Here is a 21,567-nt window from a genome sequence, read left to right as displayed (position 1 = left end):
CACAGAAGCTGAAGGACGCTGTATTGAGAAAATAAAAGCAGCATCAAATAGTTTTCTCCGTTCGCCGTATACTTTTAGTGTGGGGACAAGTGTCTCCAATATTGTCCACACCTGTCTCCATCCAAACACAGCAGTGCACTCTTAAAGGTACGCCGGGAAGCGAGGGAAAATTATGTTAAACCAAGTTATCGTACCGTGATTTTACCGGTCCGGCCCACTTGGGAGTAGATTTTATACTTTTAGTGTGGGGAAAAGTGTCTCCAATATTGTCCACACCTGTCTCCATCTAAACACAACAGTGCGCTCTTAAAAAGTTATCGTTACCGGCCCACTTGGGAGTAGATTTTTCTCCGCGATCTAAAATGAGTTTGCATATACACCCCTGGAGTACATCTACGAGTGTCATAATAGAAATAATCAAGTATGCCTTTCTGTTTCCTTTTACGAAAAATACTTCCAGCTAAAATCTCATTAACATTCCCCTGACTAATGCCAACAACCTGTTGCGTGATGATGATGATGATGTTGATGACATTCTTCCAGACTGACACAAAAGAGTCCGGGAGATTCCACACAAGACTGCAGTGCGTGACAAATCATACGGTCACAGCTTCCAAGTGATTTTCAAAACAATAACAAGCTACAAACCTTTATTTTGAAGTAGTTTTCCTACGTCAACTACATGAGGCAATTTCAGTAGAAGTTGCATGTTAAGTTTGATTGTCACACACACACTAGGTGTGGCGGAATTATTATCTGCATTTGACCCATCACCCTTGATCACCACCCTGGGAGGTGAGGGGAGCAGTGAGCAGCAGCGGTGGCCGTGCTCGGGAATCATTTTTGCTGATTTAACCCCCAATTCCAACCCTTGATGCTGAGTGCCAAGCAGGGAGGTAATGGCTCCCATTCTTCCTGCTCGCTTCTATAAGCAGCAGTTCATCCTCCGTATATTCAGCTTCAAAAAAGATAAGGTTGTAAATCCGCATTTGTCCAAAAGATGGACGTCTTCGTTGTCTGTTACCAAGTCTGCCATGATTAGAAAACACACTCGCGTTTGATTCCGGGAGTAGGAACAAATTTGTTGCAGGAAGTCAGACGTGCGCTGCTATGGAAACGGAAATAAATGCGTCAAAAATTTGTTCCGGCTGTGCATAAAATTATCAAAATACGGAAAATATTCAACATATTACATATTTTTATGAAGGTGTCTGTTACTACATTATATATATACTAGTAGTGTGTATATTGTACATATTACATATTGTTATGAAGGTGTCTGTTACTACATTATATATATACTTGCAGTGTGTATATTGTACATATTACATATTGTTATGAAGGTGTCTGTTACTACATTATATATATGCTTGCAGTGTGTATATTGTACATATTACATATTGTTATGAAGGTGTCTGTTACTACATTATATATATATAAACTTGCAGTGTGTATATTGTACATAATATATATTGTTATGAAGGTGTCTGTTACTACATTATATATAAACTTGCAGTGTGTATATTGTACATATTACATATTGTTATGAAGGTGTCTGTTACTACATTATATATATACTTGCAGTGTGTATGTTGTACATATTACATCTTTTACTACATTATATATATACTTGCAGTGTGTATATTGTACATATTACATATTGTTATGAAGGTGTCTATTACTACATTATATATATACACATGCAGTGTGTATATTGTACATATTACATATTGTTATGAAGGTGTCTGTTACTACATTATATATATATACTTGCAGTGTGTATGTTGTACATATTACATCTTTTACTACATTATATATATATACTTGCAGTGTGTATATTGTACATATTACATATTGTTATGAAGGTGTCTATTACTACATTATATATATATACTTGCAGTGTGTATATTGTACATATTACATATTGTTATGAAGGTGTCTGTTACTACATTATATATATACTTGCAGTGTGTATATTGTACATATTACATATTGTTATGAAGGTGTCTGTCACTACATTATATATATACTTGCAGTGTGTATATTGTACATATTACATATTGTTATGAAGGTGTCTGTTACTACATTATATACTTGCAGTGTGTATATTGTGCATATATATTGTTATGAAGGTGTCTGTAAAAGTTTATATATATATATATATACTGTTACTACATTATAAATATATATATATATATATATATATATATATATATATATAATATAGTAACAGAAACCTTCATAACAATATGTAATATGTACGATATACACACTGCAAGTATATATGTAATGTAGTAACAGACACCTTCATAACAATATGTAATATGTACAATATACACACTGCAAGTATATATATAATGTAGTAACAGACACCTTCATAATATGTAATATGTGCAATATACACACTGTAAAAGTATGTATATATAATGTAGTAACAGTGTGTATATTGCACATATTACATATTGTTACAAAGGTGTCCGTTACTACATTATATACAGTATATGCTTGCAGTGTGTATATAAAACATTGATGGATGGTTTTGAAGTTTTAGAGACTTTGAAGGCTACAACCGTGGCTCTTATGAGCCGTATCTTTCAAGCGTTTTTTATCATCTTTAAAAATTGTAAAACAATATTTCCCTGCAGGGGTTACAACCTTAGCATGGAACACACTAACATAGCAAACTAAATCTATTCAATTATCACCAAAATTATATATATATATATATATATATATATATATATATATATATATATATATATATATATATAAAATGTATACTGTAAAGCATCTTTGAGTACTCTGAAAAGCGCTACACCAAATAAAATGTATTATTATTATTATTATTATTATTATTAATTCAACAGTTAAAAATCAAATGAGTACCCAAAATGCATTGCTGTGACAGTACTGCATTTTTGGCCAGTTTCAGACTAAATATTTTTTTATTATAACAAAAAATAATATCTGACTATGTGGAACATTTACTTGCACCCAAGGTTAGTGTTTTTTTTTGGGGGGGGGGGGGGGGGGGGGGGTTAAACCGTATATTGGATTAAAACAGTTAAAAATGACATGTGGCTACCCACAATGCATTGCTGTGTTTTTGCCTAATTTTGGGGCTAAAACCAGGTTTATCATTAGTACAACATAATACATGAGTGTGTGGAATATTTACTTGCAGTTTACAGTTTTAGAGGGAGGGAAAAAGTTAGAAGTTAGAACCGTAAGTAAGAATGGTGGAAGTAGTACCAATCCGTCCGATGCTGAAAAAAAAAAAAAAAGTAAAAAACTGAAAAAAAATCTACTAAATTCTGTTAAAAAAAACAAAACAAAAAACTAGCCATATTGTCCTGATTAAGATGAATGTTTTGATGGTGGAATGGTTGAAATCCGTTGAAAAATGTGGGGGGAGTAGTTGAAAGAAAGAAGGGGAAAATACCGCAAAAACAATTAAATCTGATGAAACCGGTAATTTTAAGAAAAATGTATTGAAAGGAGTCCGTGTGTCCTGAATGTGCTGAACATTTTACATTTTGAAGGAAAACAATCAGATGAAAGTTGTAGGAGGGTGAGAATGAGGAAGATGTTGGTGTACCTTCACACAATGTGGCCTTCATTTAAAGTTCATATTGCGCAACACCGCACTAGATTAAGAAAATAAAGCAACAGAGCGGAGAAAAAAAAGGAGCATGTCTTCATGTTGCAACATTTAGCTGAGCAGAAAGGTGCACGTAGTGACTGTAGTGGGTTCCAGCCATGCTGCACCGTACACATAACCAACACTTTACCATATTAAGTACAAATACAAGCACACATTAAAAATGACATTATTTTTATCCATCTTATTTAAAAGGTCTTTTTTAAACTGCCTATGGATTTTTTTTTTTTACTAAAACTTCCCATCTGGATATAAAAATCAAATTTTTTTAAACCTCAAACTCAAAGAGATTTAATTTTGTAAGGGTGTTTTTCAGCAAAAAAAAAAAAGTGTGTACATTAATACCTCATTTATCGCTGTTAATTGGTTCCAGACGTAAATTAATTTCCACAAAGTAGAAAACCACTCATTCTAAATCCAATATTTTCATACCTACAGCATAAAAACAAACTTTTTCTAACTTTTAAAAACATTTTACATCAGGCCTCGAATTTTAACTTTTTAAGAGGGCTCATATTTTTTTTCAACTGCCTATGGATTTTTTTTTTCTACAAAAACTTCCCATCTTGATATAAAAATTGCAACGCATGTATCTTTCATTTTTTTAAACCTAAAACTCAAAGAGATTCAATTTTTTAAGGGTGTTTTTCAGTTAAAAACAACATTTGAAGATTCAAAGTATGTAAACTAATACCTCATTTTTTATCACTGTTAATTGGTTCCAGACATCAATTAATTTCCACAAAGTAGAAAACCACTCATTCTAAATACAATATTTTCATACCTACAGCATAAAAAAACACATTTTCTACCTTCTAAATACATTTTACAACATCAGGCCTCGAATTGTAACTTTTTAAGGGCTTTAAAGGAGGGCTCATATTTTTTTTAAACTGCCTATGGATTTTTTTTTTTTTACTAAAACTTCCCATCTGGATATAAAAATCTAATTTTTTTAAACCTCAAACTCAAAGAGATTTAATTTTGTAAGGGTGTTTTTCAGCTAAAAAAAAAAAGTGTGTACATTAATACCTCATTTATCGCTGTTAATTGGTTCCAGACGTAAATTAATTTCCACAAAGTAGAAAACCACTCATTCTAAATCCAATATTTTCATACCTACAGCATAAAAACAAACTTTTTCTAACTTTTAAAAACATTTTACATCAGGCCTCGAATTTTAACTTTTTAAGAGGGCTCATATTTTTTTTCAACTGTCTATGGATTTTATTTTTTTTTACTAAAACTTCCCATCTGGATATAAAAATTGCAACGCATTTATCTCTCTTTTTTTAAACCTAAAACTCAAAGAGATTTAATTTTGTAAGGGTGTTTTTCAGCTAAAAACAACATTTGAAGAATGAAAGTGTGTAAACTAATACCTCATTTATCGCTGTTAATTGGTTCCAGACATAAATTAATTTCCACAAAGTAGAAAACCACTCATTCTAAATACAATATTTTCATAACTACAGCATAAAAAATACTTTTTTTTACCTTCTAAATACATTTTACATCATCAGGCCTCGAATTTGAACTTTTTAAGGGCTTTAAAGGAGGGCTCATATTTTTTTAAACTGCCTATGTATTTTTTTTTTTACTAAAACTTTCCATCTGGATATAAAAATTGCAACGCATGTATTTCTCATTTTTTTAAACCTAAAACTCAAAGAGATTTAATTTTTTAAAGGTGTTTTTCAGCTAAAAACAACATTTGAAGATTCAAGTGTGTACACTAATACCTCATTTATCGCTGTTAATTGGTTCCAGGCATCAATTAATTTCCACAAAGTAGAAAACCACTCATTCTAAATACAATATTTTCATAACTACAGCATAAAAAACACTTTTTTTTTACGTTCTAAATACATTTTACAACATCAGGCCTCGAATTTTAACTTTTTAAGGGCTTTAAAAGGAGGGCTCATATTTTTTTTCAACTGCCTATGGATTTTTTTTCTACAAAAACTTCCCATCTGGATATAAAAATTGCAATGCATGTATCTCTCATTTTTTTAAACCTAAAACTCAAAGAGATTCAATTTTTTAAGGGTGTTTTTCAGTTAAAAACAACATTTGAAGATTCAAAGTGTGTACACCAATACCTCATGTATCGCTGTTAATTGGTTCCAGACATCAATTAATTACCACAAAGTAGAAAACCACTCATTCTAAATACAATATTTTCATAACTACAGCATAAAAAACACTTTTTTTTACATTCTAAATACATTTTACAACATCAGGCCTCGAATTTTAACTTTTTAAGGGCTTTAAAGGAGGGCTCATATTTTTTTTAAACTGCCTATGCATTTTTTTTTACTAAAACTTCCCATCTGGATATAAAAATTGCAACGCATTTATCTCTCATTTTTTTAAACCTAAAACTCAAAGAGATTTAATTTTTAAAAGGTGTTTTTCAGCTAAAAACAACATTTGAAGATTCAAAGTGTGTACACTAATACCTCATTTATCGCTGTTAATTGGTTCCAGACATCAATTAATTTCCACAAAGTAGAAAACCACTCATTCTAAATCCTATATGTTCATACCTACAGCATAAAAAAACACTTTTTTTTACCTTCTAAATACATTTTTACAACATCAGGCCTTGAATTTTTAAGTGTTGCTTTAAAGAAGGGCTCATATTTGATAAATGACCAACATTTGAAGATACAAATAAAGTCAAAATGACACTTTTAAATGTTCTACTTAGTATGTTTTGGTCCAAAAACTAAGAATAAAGCATGTATCTTAACATTTGTTTTATTTGGTATTTCTTTTCATCTACAACCTAAATAAAATGCACTTTTTACAGTTTTTTTACTAAAACCTAGAATATTTAAACATATAAATGCTGTGTTTTTTATAAATGTATTTATCTAATACAAAGTAACTGCATGTTTGTTTTTTTTAAAAACTAAAAGCATCAAATGGAGACCCAAACAACAAATCATGCATCCCACAGTTGCTTTGTTTTGCATTTGTAAATGTTGTGACGGTGTAACATTCACACGTAATTCCTTCAGGAATTGCCTCACCTAGTTACTATTCAAACACTACAGTAGTAGTAGTGTTTGGAATAGTAATTAGATGAGGCAATTCCTGAAGGAATTGCGTGTGAATGCTCCAATGGTGAAGTTGAACAGAAATCCTGGAATTTTTTAAAGAATATTTGAAGTAGAGCACACATTTCCCAAACAGGTTGAATATTTTGAAGTTGGAACAGTTTGAATTAGATGAAAAATGTGGGAGTTGTAGAACTTTGAAGAATGTCTCATTGATTTCAATGGGAATTTCGAGAAAAGCGGGAATTTTTATGAAAATGGTAAAAAAAAAAAAACTTGAATGGTCTGAATGAGTTGAAATGGTTGGTGTTGGATTTTTTCCAATCGGTGGAGAAATGTTGAAGTAATAACATGTTGAATTGATAAATTGTATTACGGAATCCCTGGAATTTCGGGAATTTTTTTGAAAATGGTAAAAAACTTGAATGGTCTGAATGAGTTGAAATGGTTGGTATTATGGAATTTATTTTGAAAATGGTAAAAAAAAAAACTTGAATGGTCTGAATGAGTTGAAATGGTTGGTGTTGGAATTTTTCCAAATCGGTGGAGAAATGTTGAAGTAGTAACATGTTGAATTGAGAAATGGTATTATGGAATTCCTGAATTTTTTTTTGAAAATGGTAAAAAAAACTTGAATGGTCTGAATGAGTTGAAATGGTTGGTGTTGGAATTTTTCAAATTGGTGGAAAAATTTTGTAATAGTAACATGTTGAATTGAGAAAGGGTAATACGGAATATTCCTGGAATAATTTTTTTATTTTTTTATTTTTTTTTAAATGGTAAAAAACGTGAATGTTCTGAATGACTTGAAATGGTTGGTGTTGGAATTTTTCAAATCGGTCGAAAAATGAAGTAGTAACATATTGAATTGAGAAATGGTATTATGGAATTCCTGGATTTTTTTTTTTTAATTTTTTTTTTTTTAAATGGTAAAAAACTTGAATGGTCTGAATGAGTTGAAATGGTTGGTGTTGACATTTTTCAAATCGGTGGAGAAATGTTGAAGTAGTAACATGTTGAATTGAGAAATGGTATTATGGAATTCCTGGAATTTCTGGAATTGTTTTGAAAACGGTAAAAAACTTTAATGGTCTGAATGAGTTAATGGTTGGTGTTGGAATTATTCAAATCGGTGGAGAAATGTTGAAGTAGTAACATGTTGAATTGAGAAATGGTATTATGGAATTCCTGGAATTTCAAGAATTTTTTTGAAAATGGTAAAAAAAAAACTTGAATGGTCTGAATGAGTTGATGTGGTTGGTGAAGGAATTTTTAAAATCGGTGGAGAAATGTTGAAGTAGTAACATGTTGAATTGAGAAATGGTATTACGGAATTCCTGGAATTTTTTTTTATTTTATTTTATTTTTTTTAAATGGTAAAAAACTTGAATGGTCTGAATGAGTTGAAATGGTTGTTGTTGGGAATTTTCAAATTGGTGGAGAAATGTTGAAGTAGTAACATGTTGAATTGAGAAATTGTATTATAGAATTCCTGGAATTTCGGGAACTATTTTTGAATATGGTAAGAAAAAGAAAAAAAACTTGAATAGTCTGAATGAGTTGAAATGGTTGGTGTTAAAATGTTTCCAATCGGTGGAGAAATGTTGAATTGAGAAATGGTATTACGGAATTCCTGGAATTTCGGGAAAACCGGGAATTTTTCCCATTCAAAAAACAACTTAGATTTTTGTCCTGATTGAGAGGGATGTTTCGACGGTGAAACGATTGAAGTTGTTCGACAAATGTGGAAGAAGTAGTCGCCAGAAAAAAAGGGTGGAAATAGGGCTTTGGAAAACCAGGAATTCTGAAAAAATCCTGGAATTTTTTTGAACTTGGAAAAATAATAGCTTGAATTTCCAGAATGGTGGGATGTGTTGAAGGTGGAATGGTTTGTTGTGGAAATGGCCAATTCATTTTGAGTGGGGGAAAAATGTCCCGGAAAAACTGGAATTCTGGGAAATCTGGGAATTTTTGGAATTTGTCAAGGGAAATCGGCTGAACAGTTTGAAGTTGGAACGGTTTGAAAAATGCGGAAGGTAGAGCGCGCCAAAATCTGGAAAAGAAGTTAAATAAATAGATGAATTTGTGTAGAAAATCCTATTTTGGAGCGTTCACTCAACTAAACACTTTAAAAATAATAAATAGTCGTAATTGTGTTAAGAGCAAAAACAACCAAAACTCCAACATGAGTTGAACTGCTTCCGGTATGAGGTTTTATTTTGAAGGGGCACCGTGTCGTCACCAAAGGAGTCTTATATGAACTATTATTTCAACATGTTGCGTTGCGTTCAGGGTTGCTGTGTTGCGTTCAGGGTTGTCGTGTTGCGTTCAGGGTTGTTGTGTTGCGTTCAGGGTTGTTGAAAAGGTGAAAGTTACTCACCATCCTGTTGCCGTTGAGGTGTTTCTCCACTTCGGACAAACTCCGCACGGACACGGTGGCGCCGGGCATCGCACAATACATTTGTAACAATCTCCCCCGCGCCTTTTCGTCAAAAGGACAAGTGAGTCGTCACATGTCGTCCGTCATTCTTTCATTTGTCGGCGTCTTCGTCCCTTTCTCGCCTCCTGGCGTGTCCAACACAACCCTGACAACTAGCGAACATGCTCCGCTCGCTACACACAAATACGAGCTGGGCGGATCGACACAGATGTCGACTATGTCGATAGTGGGGGCCGCGGGTGGCGTACTGGGCGATACTGGACGTCGAACCGAAACCACAGAAATTGCAGGGCCGATAGTGAATTTTGTTTTTGTTTGTTTTTGACCATTGTATGACTTTCTGATTTTGCCTTTGATTTGTTAATTGTGTGTAATTTTTTAACTTTTCAAAATAAAAGTCAAGCAGTGAAATGTTTTATTTGTTTGGTTGGTTGTTTTTGACCATTGGATGACTTTCTGATGTTGCCTTTAATTTGTTAAATGTGTGTAATTTTAAAACTTTTCAAAATAAAAGTCAAGCAGTGAAATGTTTATTTGTTTGTTTGTTTGTTTGTTTTTGACCATTGGATGACTTTCTGATTTTGCCTTTAATTTGTTAAATGTGTATAATTTTAAAACTTTTCAACATAAAAGTCAAGCAGTGAAATGTTGTTTGGTTTTGTTCGTTTTTGACCATTGGATGACTTTCTGATTTTGCCTTTAATTTGTTAATTGTGTGCAATTTTAAAACTTTTCAAAATAAAAGTCAAGCAGTGAAATTTTTGTTTTTGACCAATGGATGACTTTCTGAATTTGCCTTTAATTTGTTAAATGTGTATAATTTTAAAACTTTTCAAAATAAAAGTCAAGAAGTGTAATGTTTTGTTTGTTTGTTTGTTTGTTTTTTACCATTGGATGACTTTCTGATTTTGCCTTTAATTTGTTAAATGTGTATAATTTTAAAACTTTTCAAAATAAAAGTCAAGCCGTGAAATGTTGTTTGTTTTTGTTAGTTTTTGACCATTGGATGACTTTCTGATTTTGCCTTTAATTTGTTAATTGTGTATAATTATAAAACTTTTCAAAATAAAAGTCAAGCAGTGAAATGTTGTTTGTTTTTGACCAATGGATGACTTTCTGGTTGTGCCTTTAATTTGTTAATTGTGTATCATTTTACAACTTTTCAAAATAAAAGTCAAGCAGTGAAATGTTTTTATTGTTTGTTCGCTTTTGACCATTGGATGACTTTCTGATTTTGCCTTTAATTTGTTAATTGTGTATCATTTTAAAACTTTTCAACATAAAAGTCAAGCAGTGAAATGTTTTTTTTTTGTTCGTTTTTTAACATTAGATGACTTTGTGATTTTGCCTTTAATTTGTTAATTGTGTATCATTTTAAAACTTTTCAAAATAAAAGTCGAGCAGTGAAATTGTTTTTGAACATTGGATGACTTTCTGATTTTACCTTTAATTTATTAATTGTGTGCAATTTTAAAACTTTTCAAAATAAGTCAAGCAGTGAAATGTTTTTGTTTTTGACCAATGGATGATTTTCTGAGTTTGCCTTTCATTTGTTAAATGTGTATCATTTTGAAACTTTTCAAAATAAAAGTCAAGCAGTGAAATGTTTTTATTGTTTGTTTGTTCGTTTTTGACCATTGGATGACTTTCTGATTTTGCTTTTAATTTGTTAATTGTGTATAATTTTAAAACTTTTCAAAATAAAAGTCAAGCAGTGAAATTGTTTGTTTGTTTTTGACCATTGGATGACTTTCCGATTTTGCCTTTAATTTGTTGATTGTGTGCAATTTTAAAACTTTTCAAAATAAAAGTCAGGCAGTGAAATGTTTTTTGTTTGTTTGTTTTTGACAGTTTTGAACTTCTGATTTTGCCTTTAATTTGTTAATTGTGTATCATTTTAAAACTTTTCAAAATAAAAGTCAAGCAGTGAAATGTTTTTATTGTTTGTTTGTTCGTTTTTGACCATTGGATGACTTTCTGATTCTGCCTTTAATTTGTTAATTGTGTATAATTTTAAAACTTTTCAAAATAAAAGTCAAGCATTGAAATGTTTTTTGTGTGTGTTTGTTTTTGACAATTGGATGACTTTCTGAGTTTGCCTTTAATTTGTTAATTGTGTATATCTTTAAAACTTTTCAAAATAAAAGTCAAGCAGTGAAATGTTTTTGAACATTGGATGACTTTCTGATTTTGCCTTTAATTTGTTAATTGTGTATTAATTTTAAAACTTTTCAAAATAAAAGTCAAGCAGTGAAATTTTTTGTTTGTTTGTTTGTTTTTGAACATTAGATGACTTTGTGATTTTGCCTTTAATTTGTTGATTGTGTATAATTTAAAACGTTTCAATAAATTAATACAATGCATTTATTTTAGTGATTAAACTAAAAGTCAAGCACGTCAATTAAGTTACGCAACAAAAGCAAAATAAATACTACATTAATATTTTGATGACACAACTATACCACCAGATTTGTAATAATAAACATACGACTGCATATGATACTGTACCCATGGTATCGATACTAAGACTATTTGGATCAATCTTCCACCCTCAATTAATATCGAATCCACATACTAGCATGATGTGATCGTTTTTTTTTATTTGTATTATTTTGTTGATATCGTCTTCTATTGCCGTATGAGATATCGTTTAAAATGTTCACAATTATGTTGATACCAATTTTTTTGTGGCCTGCTTGTTGTTCTGGTTATAACCACAACTAACGAATGAAAGGCAAAAATCACATGCCGTCTTTGACAGCTTCAAGTAAGACGTGTCGGTATCGGTGATACTGGTCCGGTATTCACGTGGTATCGGACCAGTACCAATATTTGCAGTATCGCCCAACCCTGCACACAACTGGTACGGTTTGAAACAAAACACCCCTTTGTGTGCGTGCGTGTGTGTGTGTGTGTGTGTGTGTGTGTGTGTGTGATGACATCATCTTAAGTCATGATCCAGTTAAAGTAGATGATATTTTCATATCAGAGCTCCATAGATGTATTCAGTCCTGGCTAAAAAGAACATTTATTCATGTTGTGTAACATTAATAGCATTTGCTGCATTTGTCCTTTTTGTGAGCCGCAAAAAAAATATGCTTGTTTTATGCAAAGTCATGCAATTTTTTTTTCACTGCTGAGACAGCTACTTATTGAAAAAACAGAAGTTAGGTCACTTCCTTTGACTCTATATGTGGAAGTTTGCTTGTGAAATAAGAATGCTGTTTTTACCAGTGAAGTTGTCACGTTGTGTAAATGGTAAATAAAAACAGAATACAATGATTTGCAAATCCTTTTCAACTTATATTCAATTGAATAGACTGCAAAGACAAGATATTTAACGTTCACACTGGAAAACTTTTGTTATTTTTTGCAAATATTAGCTCTTTTGGAGTTTGATGCCTGCAACATGTTTCAAAAAAGCTGGCACAAGTGGCAAAAAAGACTTGAGGAATGCTCATCAAACACTTATTTGGAACATCCCGCAGGTGAGCAGGCAAATTGGGAACAGGTGGGTGCCATGATTGGGTATAAAGGAAGCTTCCATGAAATGCTCAGTCGTTCACAAACAAGGACGGGGCGAGGGTCACCACTTTGTCAACAAATGCGTGAGCAAATTGTTTAAGAACAACATTTCTCAACCAGCTATTGCAAGGAATTTAGGGATTTCACCATCAACGGTCTGTAATATCATCAAAAGGTTCAGAGAATCTGGAGAAATCACTGCACGTAAGCCATGATATTACGGACCTTGGATCCCCCAGGCGGTACTGCGTCAAAAAGCGACATCAGTGTGTAAAGGATATCACCACATGGGCTCAGGGACACTTAAGAAAACCACTGTCAGTAACTACAGTTGGTCGCTACATCTTTAAGTGCAAGTTAAAACTCTACGATGCAAAGCGAAAGCCATTTATCAACAACACCCAGAAATGCCGCCCCAAGCTCATCTAAGATGGACTGATGCAAAGTGGGAAAAGTGTTCTGTGATCTGACGAGTCCACATTTCAAATTGTTTTTGGAAACTGCGGACGTCGTGTCCTCCGGACCAAAGAGGAAAAGAACCATCCGGATTCTTCTCGACGCTAAGTGGAAAAGCCAGCATGTGTGATGGTATGGGGGTGTATTAGTGCCCAAGGCATGGGTAACTTACACATCTGTGAAGGCACCATTAATGCTGAAAGGTACATACAGGTTTTGGAGCGACATATGTTGCCTTCCAAGCAACGTTATCATGGACGCCCCTGCTTATTTCAGCAAGACAATCCAAAGTCACGTGTTACATCAACGTGGCTTCATAGTAAAAGAGTGCAGGTACTAGACTGGCCTGCCTGTAGTCCAGGTGTGGCGCATTATGAAGCCTAAAATAACACAACGGAGACCCCCGGACTGTTGAACAACTTAAGCTGTACATCAAGCAAGAATGGGAAAGAATTCCACCTGAGAAGCTTCAAAAATGTGTCTCCTCAGTTCCCAAACGTTTACTGAGTGTTATTAAAAGGAAAGGCCATGTAACACAGTGGTAAAAATGCCCCTGTGACAACTTTTTTTGCAATGTGTTGCTGCCATTAAATTCTAAAAAAAAGGGAACATGAAATATCTTGTCTTTGCAGTCTATTCAATTGAATATAAGTTGAAAATTATTTGCAAATCATTGTTTTTATTGACCATTTACACAACGTGACAACTTCACTGCTTTTGGGTCTTCCTATAGCATTAAACAAGTTGCGTCATCATCACAGGCGCTATTAGCCACGCTTATTAACAAAAAAAGCTGCAGCTTTGTCTTGCAAGCCCTCCAACTTTGGGGATCAAACGGAGCCCAAATCCCAAGACCGTGGGAACGCTCCACACGACTCTCTGCGTCCAAACATTTCGCTCAGACTGGAATGGGATAATCCACCGAGTCGGGAACGGCGGTCCCCACATTACATCACACCTTTTTGTGTGTGTTTGTGCACATTTTGGTACCGAAAAGTGCACTTTTAAACACTTTGTGTGAATAATTTAACCGTCACATGTAAAACAATCTGCTGGCTTTATTGGCGCATGATTTACTTCTATAGACCTCCGCTTCCTGATCACGCTCGAGTGAACGAGGAAGTGCCGTCAAAGAGCTCGTTCTCAACACGTAAATTAGTTTATTTTCCACCGACAAGACCGTTATAGATATATATTTTTTGTCCAAAAGACAGGATGTGATCATCACAGAGTGCTCCCCGCTAAAACCTCCTCCTCCATACATTCTATGTACACACTTGACTTTGCATCCACAGTGGAAAAAATGCATTGTTGGTCCTATCCTTTGGATTGGCAAACAAATAGAGAATAAAGGTTAGAACCTTTTAGGAGAGGATTTCACATGTAGGGGGGAGAAACCAGCATGATGGTTTAGGGAAAGTGTAAAAGGAAAGAAAACCGTGATCTGCAGAAAGAGCAAAGGCCATAAAATACTACTTTATGTACACTAAAATGCACTCTACTCTTCCACTGCTTCAGTCCTGATTGTGTGCACGTTTGCTCTTCAGTGACCCCCCGGTGAAGAAGATCCACATAAATAAAAAGACGGGGCCACGCGGTGGCCAGAGACTTTGCTTGTAGGACTGTCTTCCACAGTCCCGGCGCTAAAAAAAGGGGGGCGTCACACCCCGGAGGCGGACTGGCTGCTGTAGTCCGTGGAGTCCATCTTGAGGATGTAGGGGATGATGCTGTCGATCTGCACGTTGCCGATGAGGCCGGCGAAGAAGAGCTCCTCCGTGACGGCCGCGCTGATCAGGCGCAGGGCGGGGAGACGCAGCAGGAGCTTGGACAACCTGGGAGAAACCACATGGCTGTTATTCGACGTGCAAAAGGAAACATGTGTGGTCTGCACAAGATAATAGACAGTTTGAAGGAGCATATAACATATTTATATGAATAAATGTTAATTTTTTTTTCATCTACCGTATTTTCCGCACTATAAGCCGCCCCGGGTTATTAGCCGCACCTTCAATGAATGGCATATTTCAAAACTTTGTCCACCTATAAGCCGCCCCGGACTATAAGCCCCGCCTACGCTGCGCTAAAGGGAATGTCAAAAAAACAGTCAGATAGGTCAGTCAAACTTTAATAATATATTAAAAACCAGCGTTCTAACAACTCTGTCCCAAAATGTACGCAAATGTGCAATCACAAACATAGTAAAATTCAAAATAGTGCAGAGCAATTGCAACATAATGTTGCTCGAACGTTAATGTCACAACACACAAAATAAACATAGCGCTCACTTTCTGAAGTTATTCTTCATTCGTAAATCCTTCGAATTCTTCGTCTTCGGTGAACGAATTGAAAAGTGTGTGTATAAGGTAAGACATATTATCTGGCACTTTGTTTCGCAATATTATGCAAACACAACTTTTCTTACCTTCTGGTACCTGCTGATCTGTATTTGGGATCTCTATAAATCCTGAAAAATTGTGCGAGTCCGCCTTTGTAGTCCGTGACGACACCGTAGTCTATAAGCGTCTTTTCATGAACCGGAAACACCAAGAAGCACCACCTTTAAAATCATCCAGGTGAAGTTCGCTTGCTAGCGTTGTTGCCTTCATTCGAATAGTGATGGTGCTGACACTTCTGCTTGCTGCTCTCTGCTCAACAACCCACTGTTCGAGTTTGTCCTCCAACAGTTGCCATCTTGCTTTGTTCCCTCGGAAACTCTGTTTTGTCTTCTTTACCTGGCGCAGGTCATCTTCTTGCTTCCTCCACCTACGCACCATTGATTCATTTATGTTATATTCTCTTGCTGCTGCTCTATTTCCGTGTTCTTCGGCATGACTTATTGCCTTAAGTTTAAATTCTGCGTTATACGCGTGTCGCTTAGTAGGAGCCATTTTGTGGTCTGGTCTTTACAGATGTAAACACACAAAGGAAATGAAACGAAAATCCGCGCGCTTCTTCTTCTTCCGGGGGCGGGTGGTTGCTTACAGTAGAAGAAGAAGCGCTTCCTGTTCTATGGGGGCGGGTGCTTACCTTGGTGGTTGCTTGCGTAGAAGAAGAAGCGCTTCCTGTTCTACCGGGAAAAAAGATGGCGGCTGTTTACGGAAGTTGCGAGACCGAAACTTTATGAAAATGAATCTTAATATTTATCCATATATAAAGCGCACCGGGTTAAAAGCCGCACTGTCAGCTTTTGAGTAAATTTGTGGTTTTTAGGTGCGGCTAATGGTGCGGAAAATACGGTAATACAAAGTAATTGAATTTATTTTATTTTTATTGTTTTTCAAAGCTAAAAACATAAAATGGAGACCCAAACAACAAATCATGCATCTCCACAGTTGTTTTGTTTTTAACTATAAATGACCAACATTTGAAGATACAAATAAAGTCAAAATTACACTTTTAAATGTTCTACTTAATATGTTTTGGTCCAAAAACTAAGAACAAAGTATGTATCGTCACATTTGTTTACTTTGCTATTTATTTTAATCTAGAAGCTAAATAAAATGCACTTTTACAGTTTTTTTTTTTTTTTTTTTTTTTTTTTACAAAAAACTAACATTTAAATATATAAATGCTGTGTGTTTTATTTTCTTTTTTTATCTAATACAAAGTAACTGCATTTTTGTTTTTTCCAAACTAAAAACTCCACAGTTGTTTTGTTTTGTTTTGTTTTTAACTATAAATGACCAACATTTGAAGATACAAATAAAGTCAAAATGACACTTTTAAATGTTCTACTTAGTATGTTTTGGTCCAAAAATTGAGACCAAAGTATGTATCGTCACATTTGTTTTCTTTGGTATTTATTTTAATCTAGAAGCTAAAAAAAATGCACTTTTACAGTTTTGTTGTTTTGTTTTTTTACAAAAACCTAACGGTATATAAATGCTGTGTGATTTATTTTTATTTTTTTATCTAATACAAAGTAACTGTATTTTTGTTTTTTCCAAACTAAAAACATAAAATGGAGACCCAAACAAGAAATCATGCATCCTCACAGTTGTTTTGTTTTGTTTTTAACTATAAATGACCAACATTTGAAGATACAAATAAAGTCAAAATTACACTTTTAAATGTTCTACTTAGTATGTTTTGGTCCAAAAATTAAGACCAAAGTAAATTATCGTCACATTTGTTTACTTTGGTATTTATTTTAATCTACAACCTAAATAAAATGCACTTTTACAGTTTTTTAGACTTAAACCTAACATATTTAAATATATAAATGCTGTGTTTTATTTTATTTTTTTTATCTAATACAAAGTAACTGCATGTTTGTTTTGTTTTTTTCCAAACTAAAAACATAAAATGGAGACCCAAACAACAAACCATGCATCTCCACAGTTGTTTTGTTTTGTTTTTAACTATAAATGACCAATATTTGAAAATACAAATAAAGTCAGAATTACAATTTTAAATGTTCTACTTAGTATGTTTTGGTCCAAAAATTAAGACCAAAGCATGTATCGTCATATTTGTTTACTTTGGTATTTATTTTAATCTACAACCTAAATAAAATGCACTTTTACAGTTTTTTAGACTAAAACCTAACATATTTAAATATATAAATGCTGTGTTTTATTTTATTTTTTTTATCTAATACAAAGTAACTGTATTTTTGTTTCGTTTTTTTTCAAAGCTAAAAACATAAAATGGAGACCCAAACAAGAAATCATGCATCTCCACAGTTGTTTTGTTTTTAACTACAAATGACCAACACTTGAAGATACAAATAAAGTCATAATTACACTTCTAAATGTTCTACTTAGTATGTTTTGGTCCAAAAACTAAGAACAAAGTATGTATCGTCACATTTGTTTTCTTTGGTATTTATTTTAATCTAGAAGTTAAATAAAATGCACTTTTACAGTTTTTTTTTTTTTTTTTTACAAAAACCTAACATTTAAATATATAAATGCTGTGTGATTTTTTTTAATCTAATACAAAGTAACTGCATTTTTGTTTTTTCCAAACTAAAAACATAAAATGGAGACCCAAACAAGAAATCATGCATCCTCACAGTTGTTTTGTTTTGTTTTTAACTATAAATGACCAACATTTGAAGACACAAATAAAGTCAAAATTACACTTTTAAATGTTCTACTTAGTATGTTTTGGTCCAAAAATTAAGACCAAAGTATGTATCGTCATATTTGTTTACTTTGGTATTAATTTTAATGTACAACCTACCGTATTTTCCGCACTATAAGGCGCACCTAAAAACCACAAATTTTCTCAAAAGCTGACAGTGCGCCTTATAACCCGGTGCGCTTTATATATGGATAAATATTAAGATTCATTTTCATAAAGTTTAGGTCTCGCAACTACGGTAAACAGCCGCCATCTGTTTTTCCCCGTAGAAGAAGCGCGCGGTGCATGCTGGGATATGTGACGTTTCATTTCCATTTGTGTGTTTATGTAAAGACCCCAAAATGGCTCCTATTAAGTGTGTTGTCTGTCTAATTATAAATAATGCAGACGAGGCGTGTTAACTGAGTTCTCAACGTTTACTCACAGCGTGCTCATAACCACATTCTATCTCCCAGCATACAACGCTTCTCAGGGCTACCGCGCACGCTCGAAACTATCGTTGCATGCTGGGTAGTGTAGTTGTTATATTTGCTAGCTCATAACAGCACATTAGAGACACGCTTACGCGCTTAATTCAATACTCGCCGTCATTCCGGGTGGATTGACAAAAGACCTCCAGCCGCTAGATATTGGTGTCAACAGGGCATTCGAAGCTAGACTGCTAACTGCGTGGGAACAATGGATGACAGAAGGCGAACACACCTTCACTAAGACGAAGAGGCAGCGCCAGACGACGCCAACATCTGCCAGTGGATCGTAAATTTGCCCAACTTTTCACTTCGGACACCGAAGACGAAGGATTTACGAATGAAGAATAACTTCAGAAAGTGAGCGCTATGTTTATTTTGTGTGTTGTGACATTAACGTTCGAGCAACATTATGTTGCTATTGCTCTGCACTATTTTGAATTTTACTATGTTTGTGATTGCACATTTGCGTACATTTTGGGAGTGAACAGAGTTGTTAGAACGCTGGTTTTTAATATATTATTAAAGTTTGACTGACCTATCTGACTGTTTTTTTGACATTCCCTTTAGCGCAGCGTAGGCGCGGCTTATAGTCCGGGGCGGCTTATTGGTGGACAAAGTTATGAAATATGCCATTCATTGAAGGTGCGGCTAATAATCCGGTGCGCCTTATAGTGCGGAAAATACGGTAAATAAAATGCACTTTTACAGTTTTTTAGACTAAAACCTAACATATTTAAATATATAAATGCTGTGTTTTTTTTGTTTTTTTTAATCTAATACAAAGTAACTGCATGTTTGTTTTGTTTTTTCCAAACTAAAAACATAAAATGGAGACCCAAACAACAAATCATGCACACAGTTGTTTTGTTTTTATCTATAAATGACCAACTTTTGAAGATACAAATAAAGTCAAAATGACACTTTTAAATGTTCTACTTAGTATGTTTTGGTCCAAAAATTAAAAACAAAGCATGTATCGTCACATTTGCTTTATTTGGTATTTCTTTTAATCTACAACCTAAAGTTTTTACAGTTTTTTGGACTAAACCCTAACATATTTAAATATATAAATGCTGTATGTTTTTTTTATACAAAAGTAACTTCAAAAAGTAAAAACATAAAATGGAGACCCAAACAACAAATCATGCATCTCCACAGTTGTTTTGTTTTTAACTATAAATGGCCAACATTTGAAGATACAAATAAAGTCAAAATTACACTTTTAAATGTTCTACTTAGTATGTTTTGGTCCAAAAATTAAGAACAAAGAGTGTTTGCTTTCTTTGGTATTTCTTTTAATCTACAACCTAAATAAAATGCACTTTTTACAGTTTTTTGGACTAAAACCTAACATTTTCACATATATAAATGCTGTGTGATTTATTTTTTTATTTAATACAAAGTAACTGCGAGTTTGTTTTGTTTTTTTCCAAACTAAAAACATAAAATGGAGACCCAAACAAGAAATCATGCATCCTCACAGTTGTTTTGTTTTGTTTTTAACTATAAATGACCAACATTTGAAGATACAAATGAAGTCAAAACTACACTTTTAAATGTTCTACTTAAAATGTTTTGGTCCAAAAACTAAGAACAAAGTATGTATCGTCACATTTGTGAAGTGAATTACATTTATATAGCGCTTTTTCTCAAGTGACTCAAAGCGCTTTACATTGTGAAACCCAATATCTAAGTTACATTTAAACCAGTGTGGGTGGCACTAGGAGTAGGTGGGTAAAGTGTCTTGCCCAAGGACACAACGGCAGTGACTTGGATGGCGGAAGCGGGGATCGAACCTGCAACCCTCAAGTTGCTGACACGGCCGCTCTACCAACCGAGCTAAACCATCTCATTTTTTTTCTTTGGTATTTATTTTAATCTAGAAGCTAAATAAAATTCACTTTTACAGTGTTTTGGACTAAAACCTAACATATCTAAATATATAAATGCTGTGTGTTTATTTTATTTTTTTATCTAATACAAAGTAAAGGCATTTTTGTTTCGTTTTTTTTCAATCCTAAAAACATCAAATGTAGACCCAAACAGCAAATCATGCATCTCCACAGTTATTTTGTTTTGTTTTTAACTATAAATGACCAACATTTGAAGATACAAATAAAGCCAGAATGACACTTTTAAATGTTCTACTTAGTATGTTTTGGTCCAAAAATGTAAAACAAAGCATGTATCTTCACATTTGCTTTATTTGGTAATACTTTTAATCTACAACCTAAATAAAAACTTTTTTTTTTACAGTTTTTTGCACTAAACCCTAACATATTTAAATATATAAATGCTGTATGTTTTTTTTATACAAACGTAACTGCATTGGTTTTTCAAAAAGTAAAAACATAAAATGGAGACCCAAGCAACAAATCATGCAATCAATTTTGTTTTTAACTATAAATGACCAACATTTGAAGATACAAATAAAGTCAAAATTACTATTTTAAATGTTCTATTTAGTATGTTTTGGTCCAAAAATTAAGAACAAAGCGTGTTTGCTTTCTTTGGTATTTCTTTTAATCTACAACCTAAAATAAATGCACTTTAACAGTTTTTTGGACTAAAACCTAACATTTTCACATATATAAATGCTGTGTGTTTTATTGTTTTATCTAATACAAAGTAACTACATTTTTGTTTTGTTTTTTTCCAAACTAAAAACATAAAATGGAGAACCAAACATCAAATCATGCATCTCTATAGTTGTTTTGTTTTATTTTTAACTATAAATGACCAATATTTGAAGATACAAATAAAGCCAAAATTACACTTTTAAATGTTCAAAAATTAAGAACAAAGTATGTATCATCACATTCGTTTTCTTTGGTATTTCTTCTACAACCGAAATGCAAA

At 33.3% G+C, this 21,567-nt stretch overlaps 2 protein-coding genes across 7 annotated transcripts in view; both read right to left on the bottom strand.

Annotated features, from left to right (window-relative positions):
- Positions 1 to 9,313, bottom strand: part of LOC133572003 (transmembrane and coiled-coil domain protein 3-like) — a 48,062-nt gene extending 38,749 nt beyond the window's left edge. For all 4 annotated transcript variants that reach the window (XR_012048610.1, XR_012048611.1, XR_012048609.1 and 1 more), the window contains exon 1: positions 9,110 to 9,313. Coding sequence is in view for 1 of the 4 variants with exons in the window: in XM_061924605.2 (XP_061780589.1) it covers positions 9,110 to 9,190 (81 nt within the window). In the remaining 3 variants the exon portion in view is untranslated. The remainder of the gene's footprint in view (positions 1 to 9,109) is intronic.
- A 4,974-nt stretch (positions 9,314 to 14,287) lies between these two features.
- Positions 14,288 to 21,567, bottom strand: part of nr2c1 (nuclear receptor subfamily 2, group C, member 1) — a 31,449-nt gene continuing 24,169 nt past the window's right edge. For all 3 annotated transcript variants that reach the window (XM_061924606.1, XM_061924608.1, XM_061924607.2), the window contains exon 14: positions 14,288 to 14,982. In XM_061924606.1, the coding sequence (XP_061780590.1) occupies positions 14,811 to 14,982 (172 nt within the window). In that variant the 3' untranslated portion in view covers positions 14,288 to 14,810. The remainder of the gene's footprint in view (positions 14,983 to 21,567) is intronic.

This window comes from Nerophis lumbriciformis, linkage group LG29, assembly GCF_033978685.3.
Source record: "Nerophis lumbriciformis linkage group LG29, RoL_Nlum_v2.1, whole genome shotgun sequence".
NCBI lineage: Eukaryota > Metazoa > Chordata > Actinopteri > Syngnathiformes > Syngnathidae > Nerophis > Nerophis lumbriciformis.
Note: the sequence above shows the minus strand (reverse complement) of the source record. Positions and strands in the feature narration are given on the sequence as shown.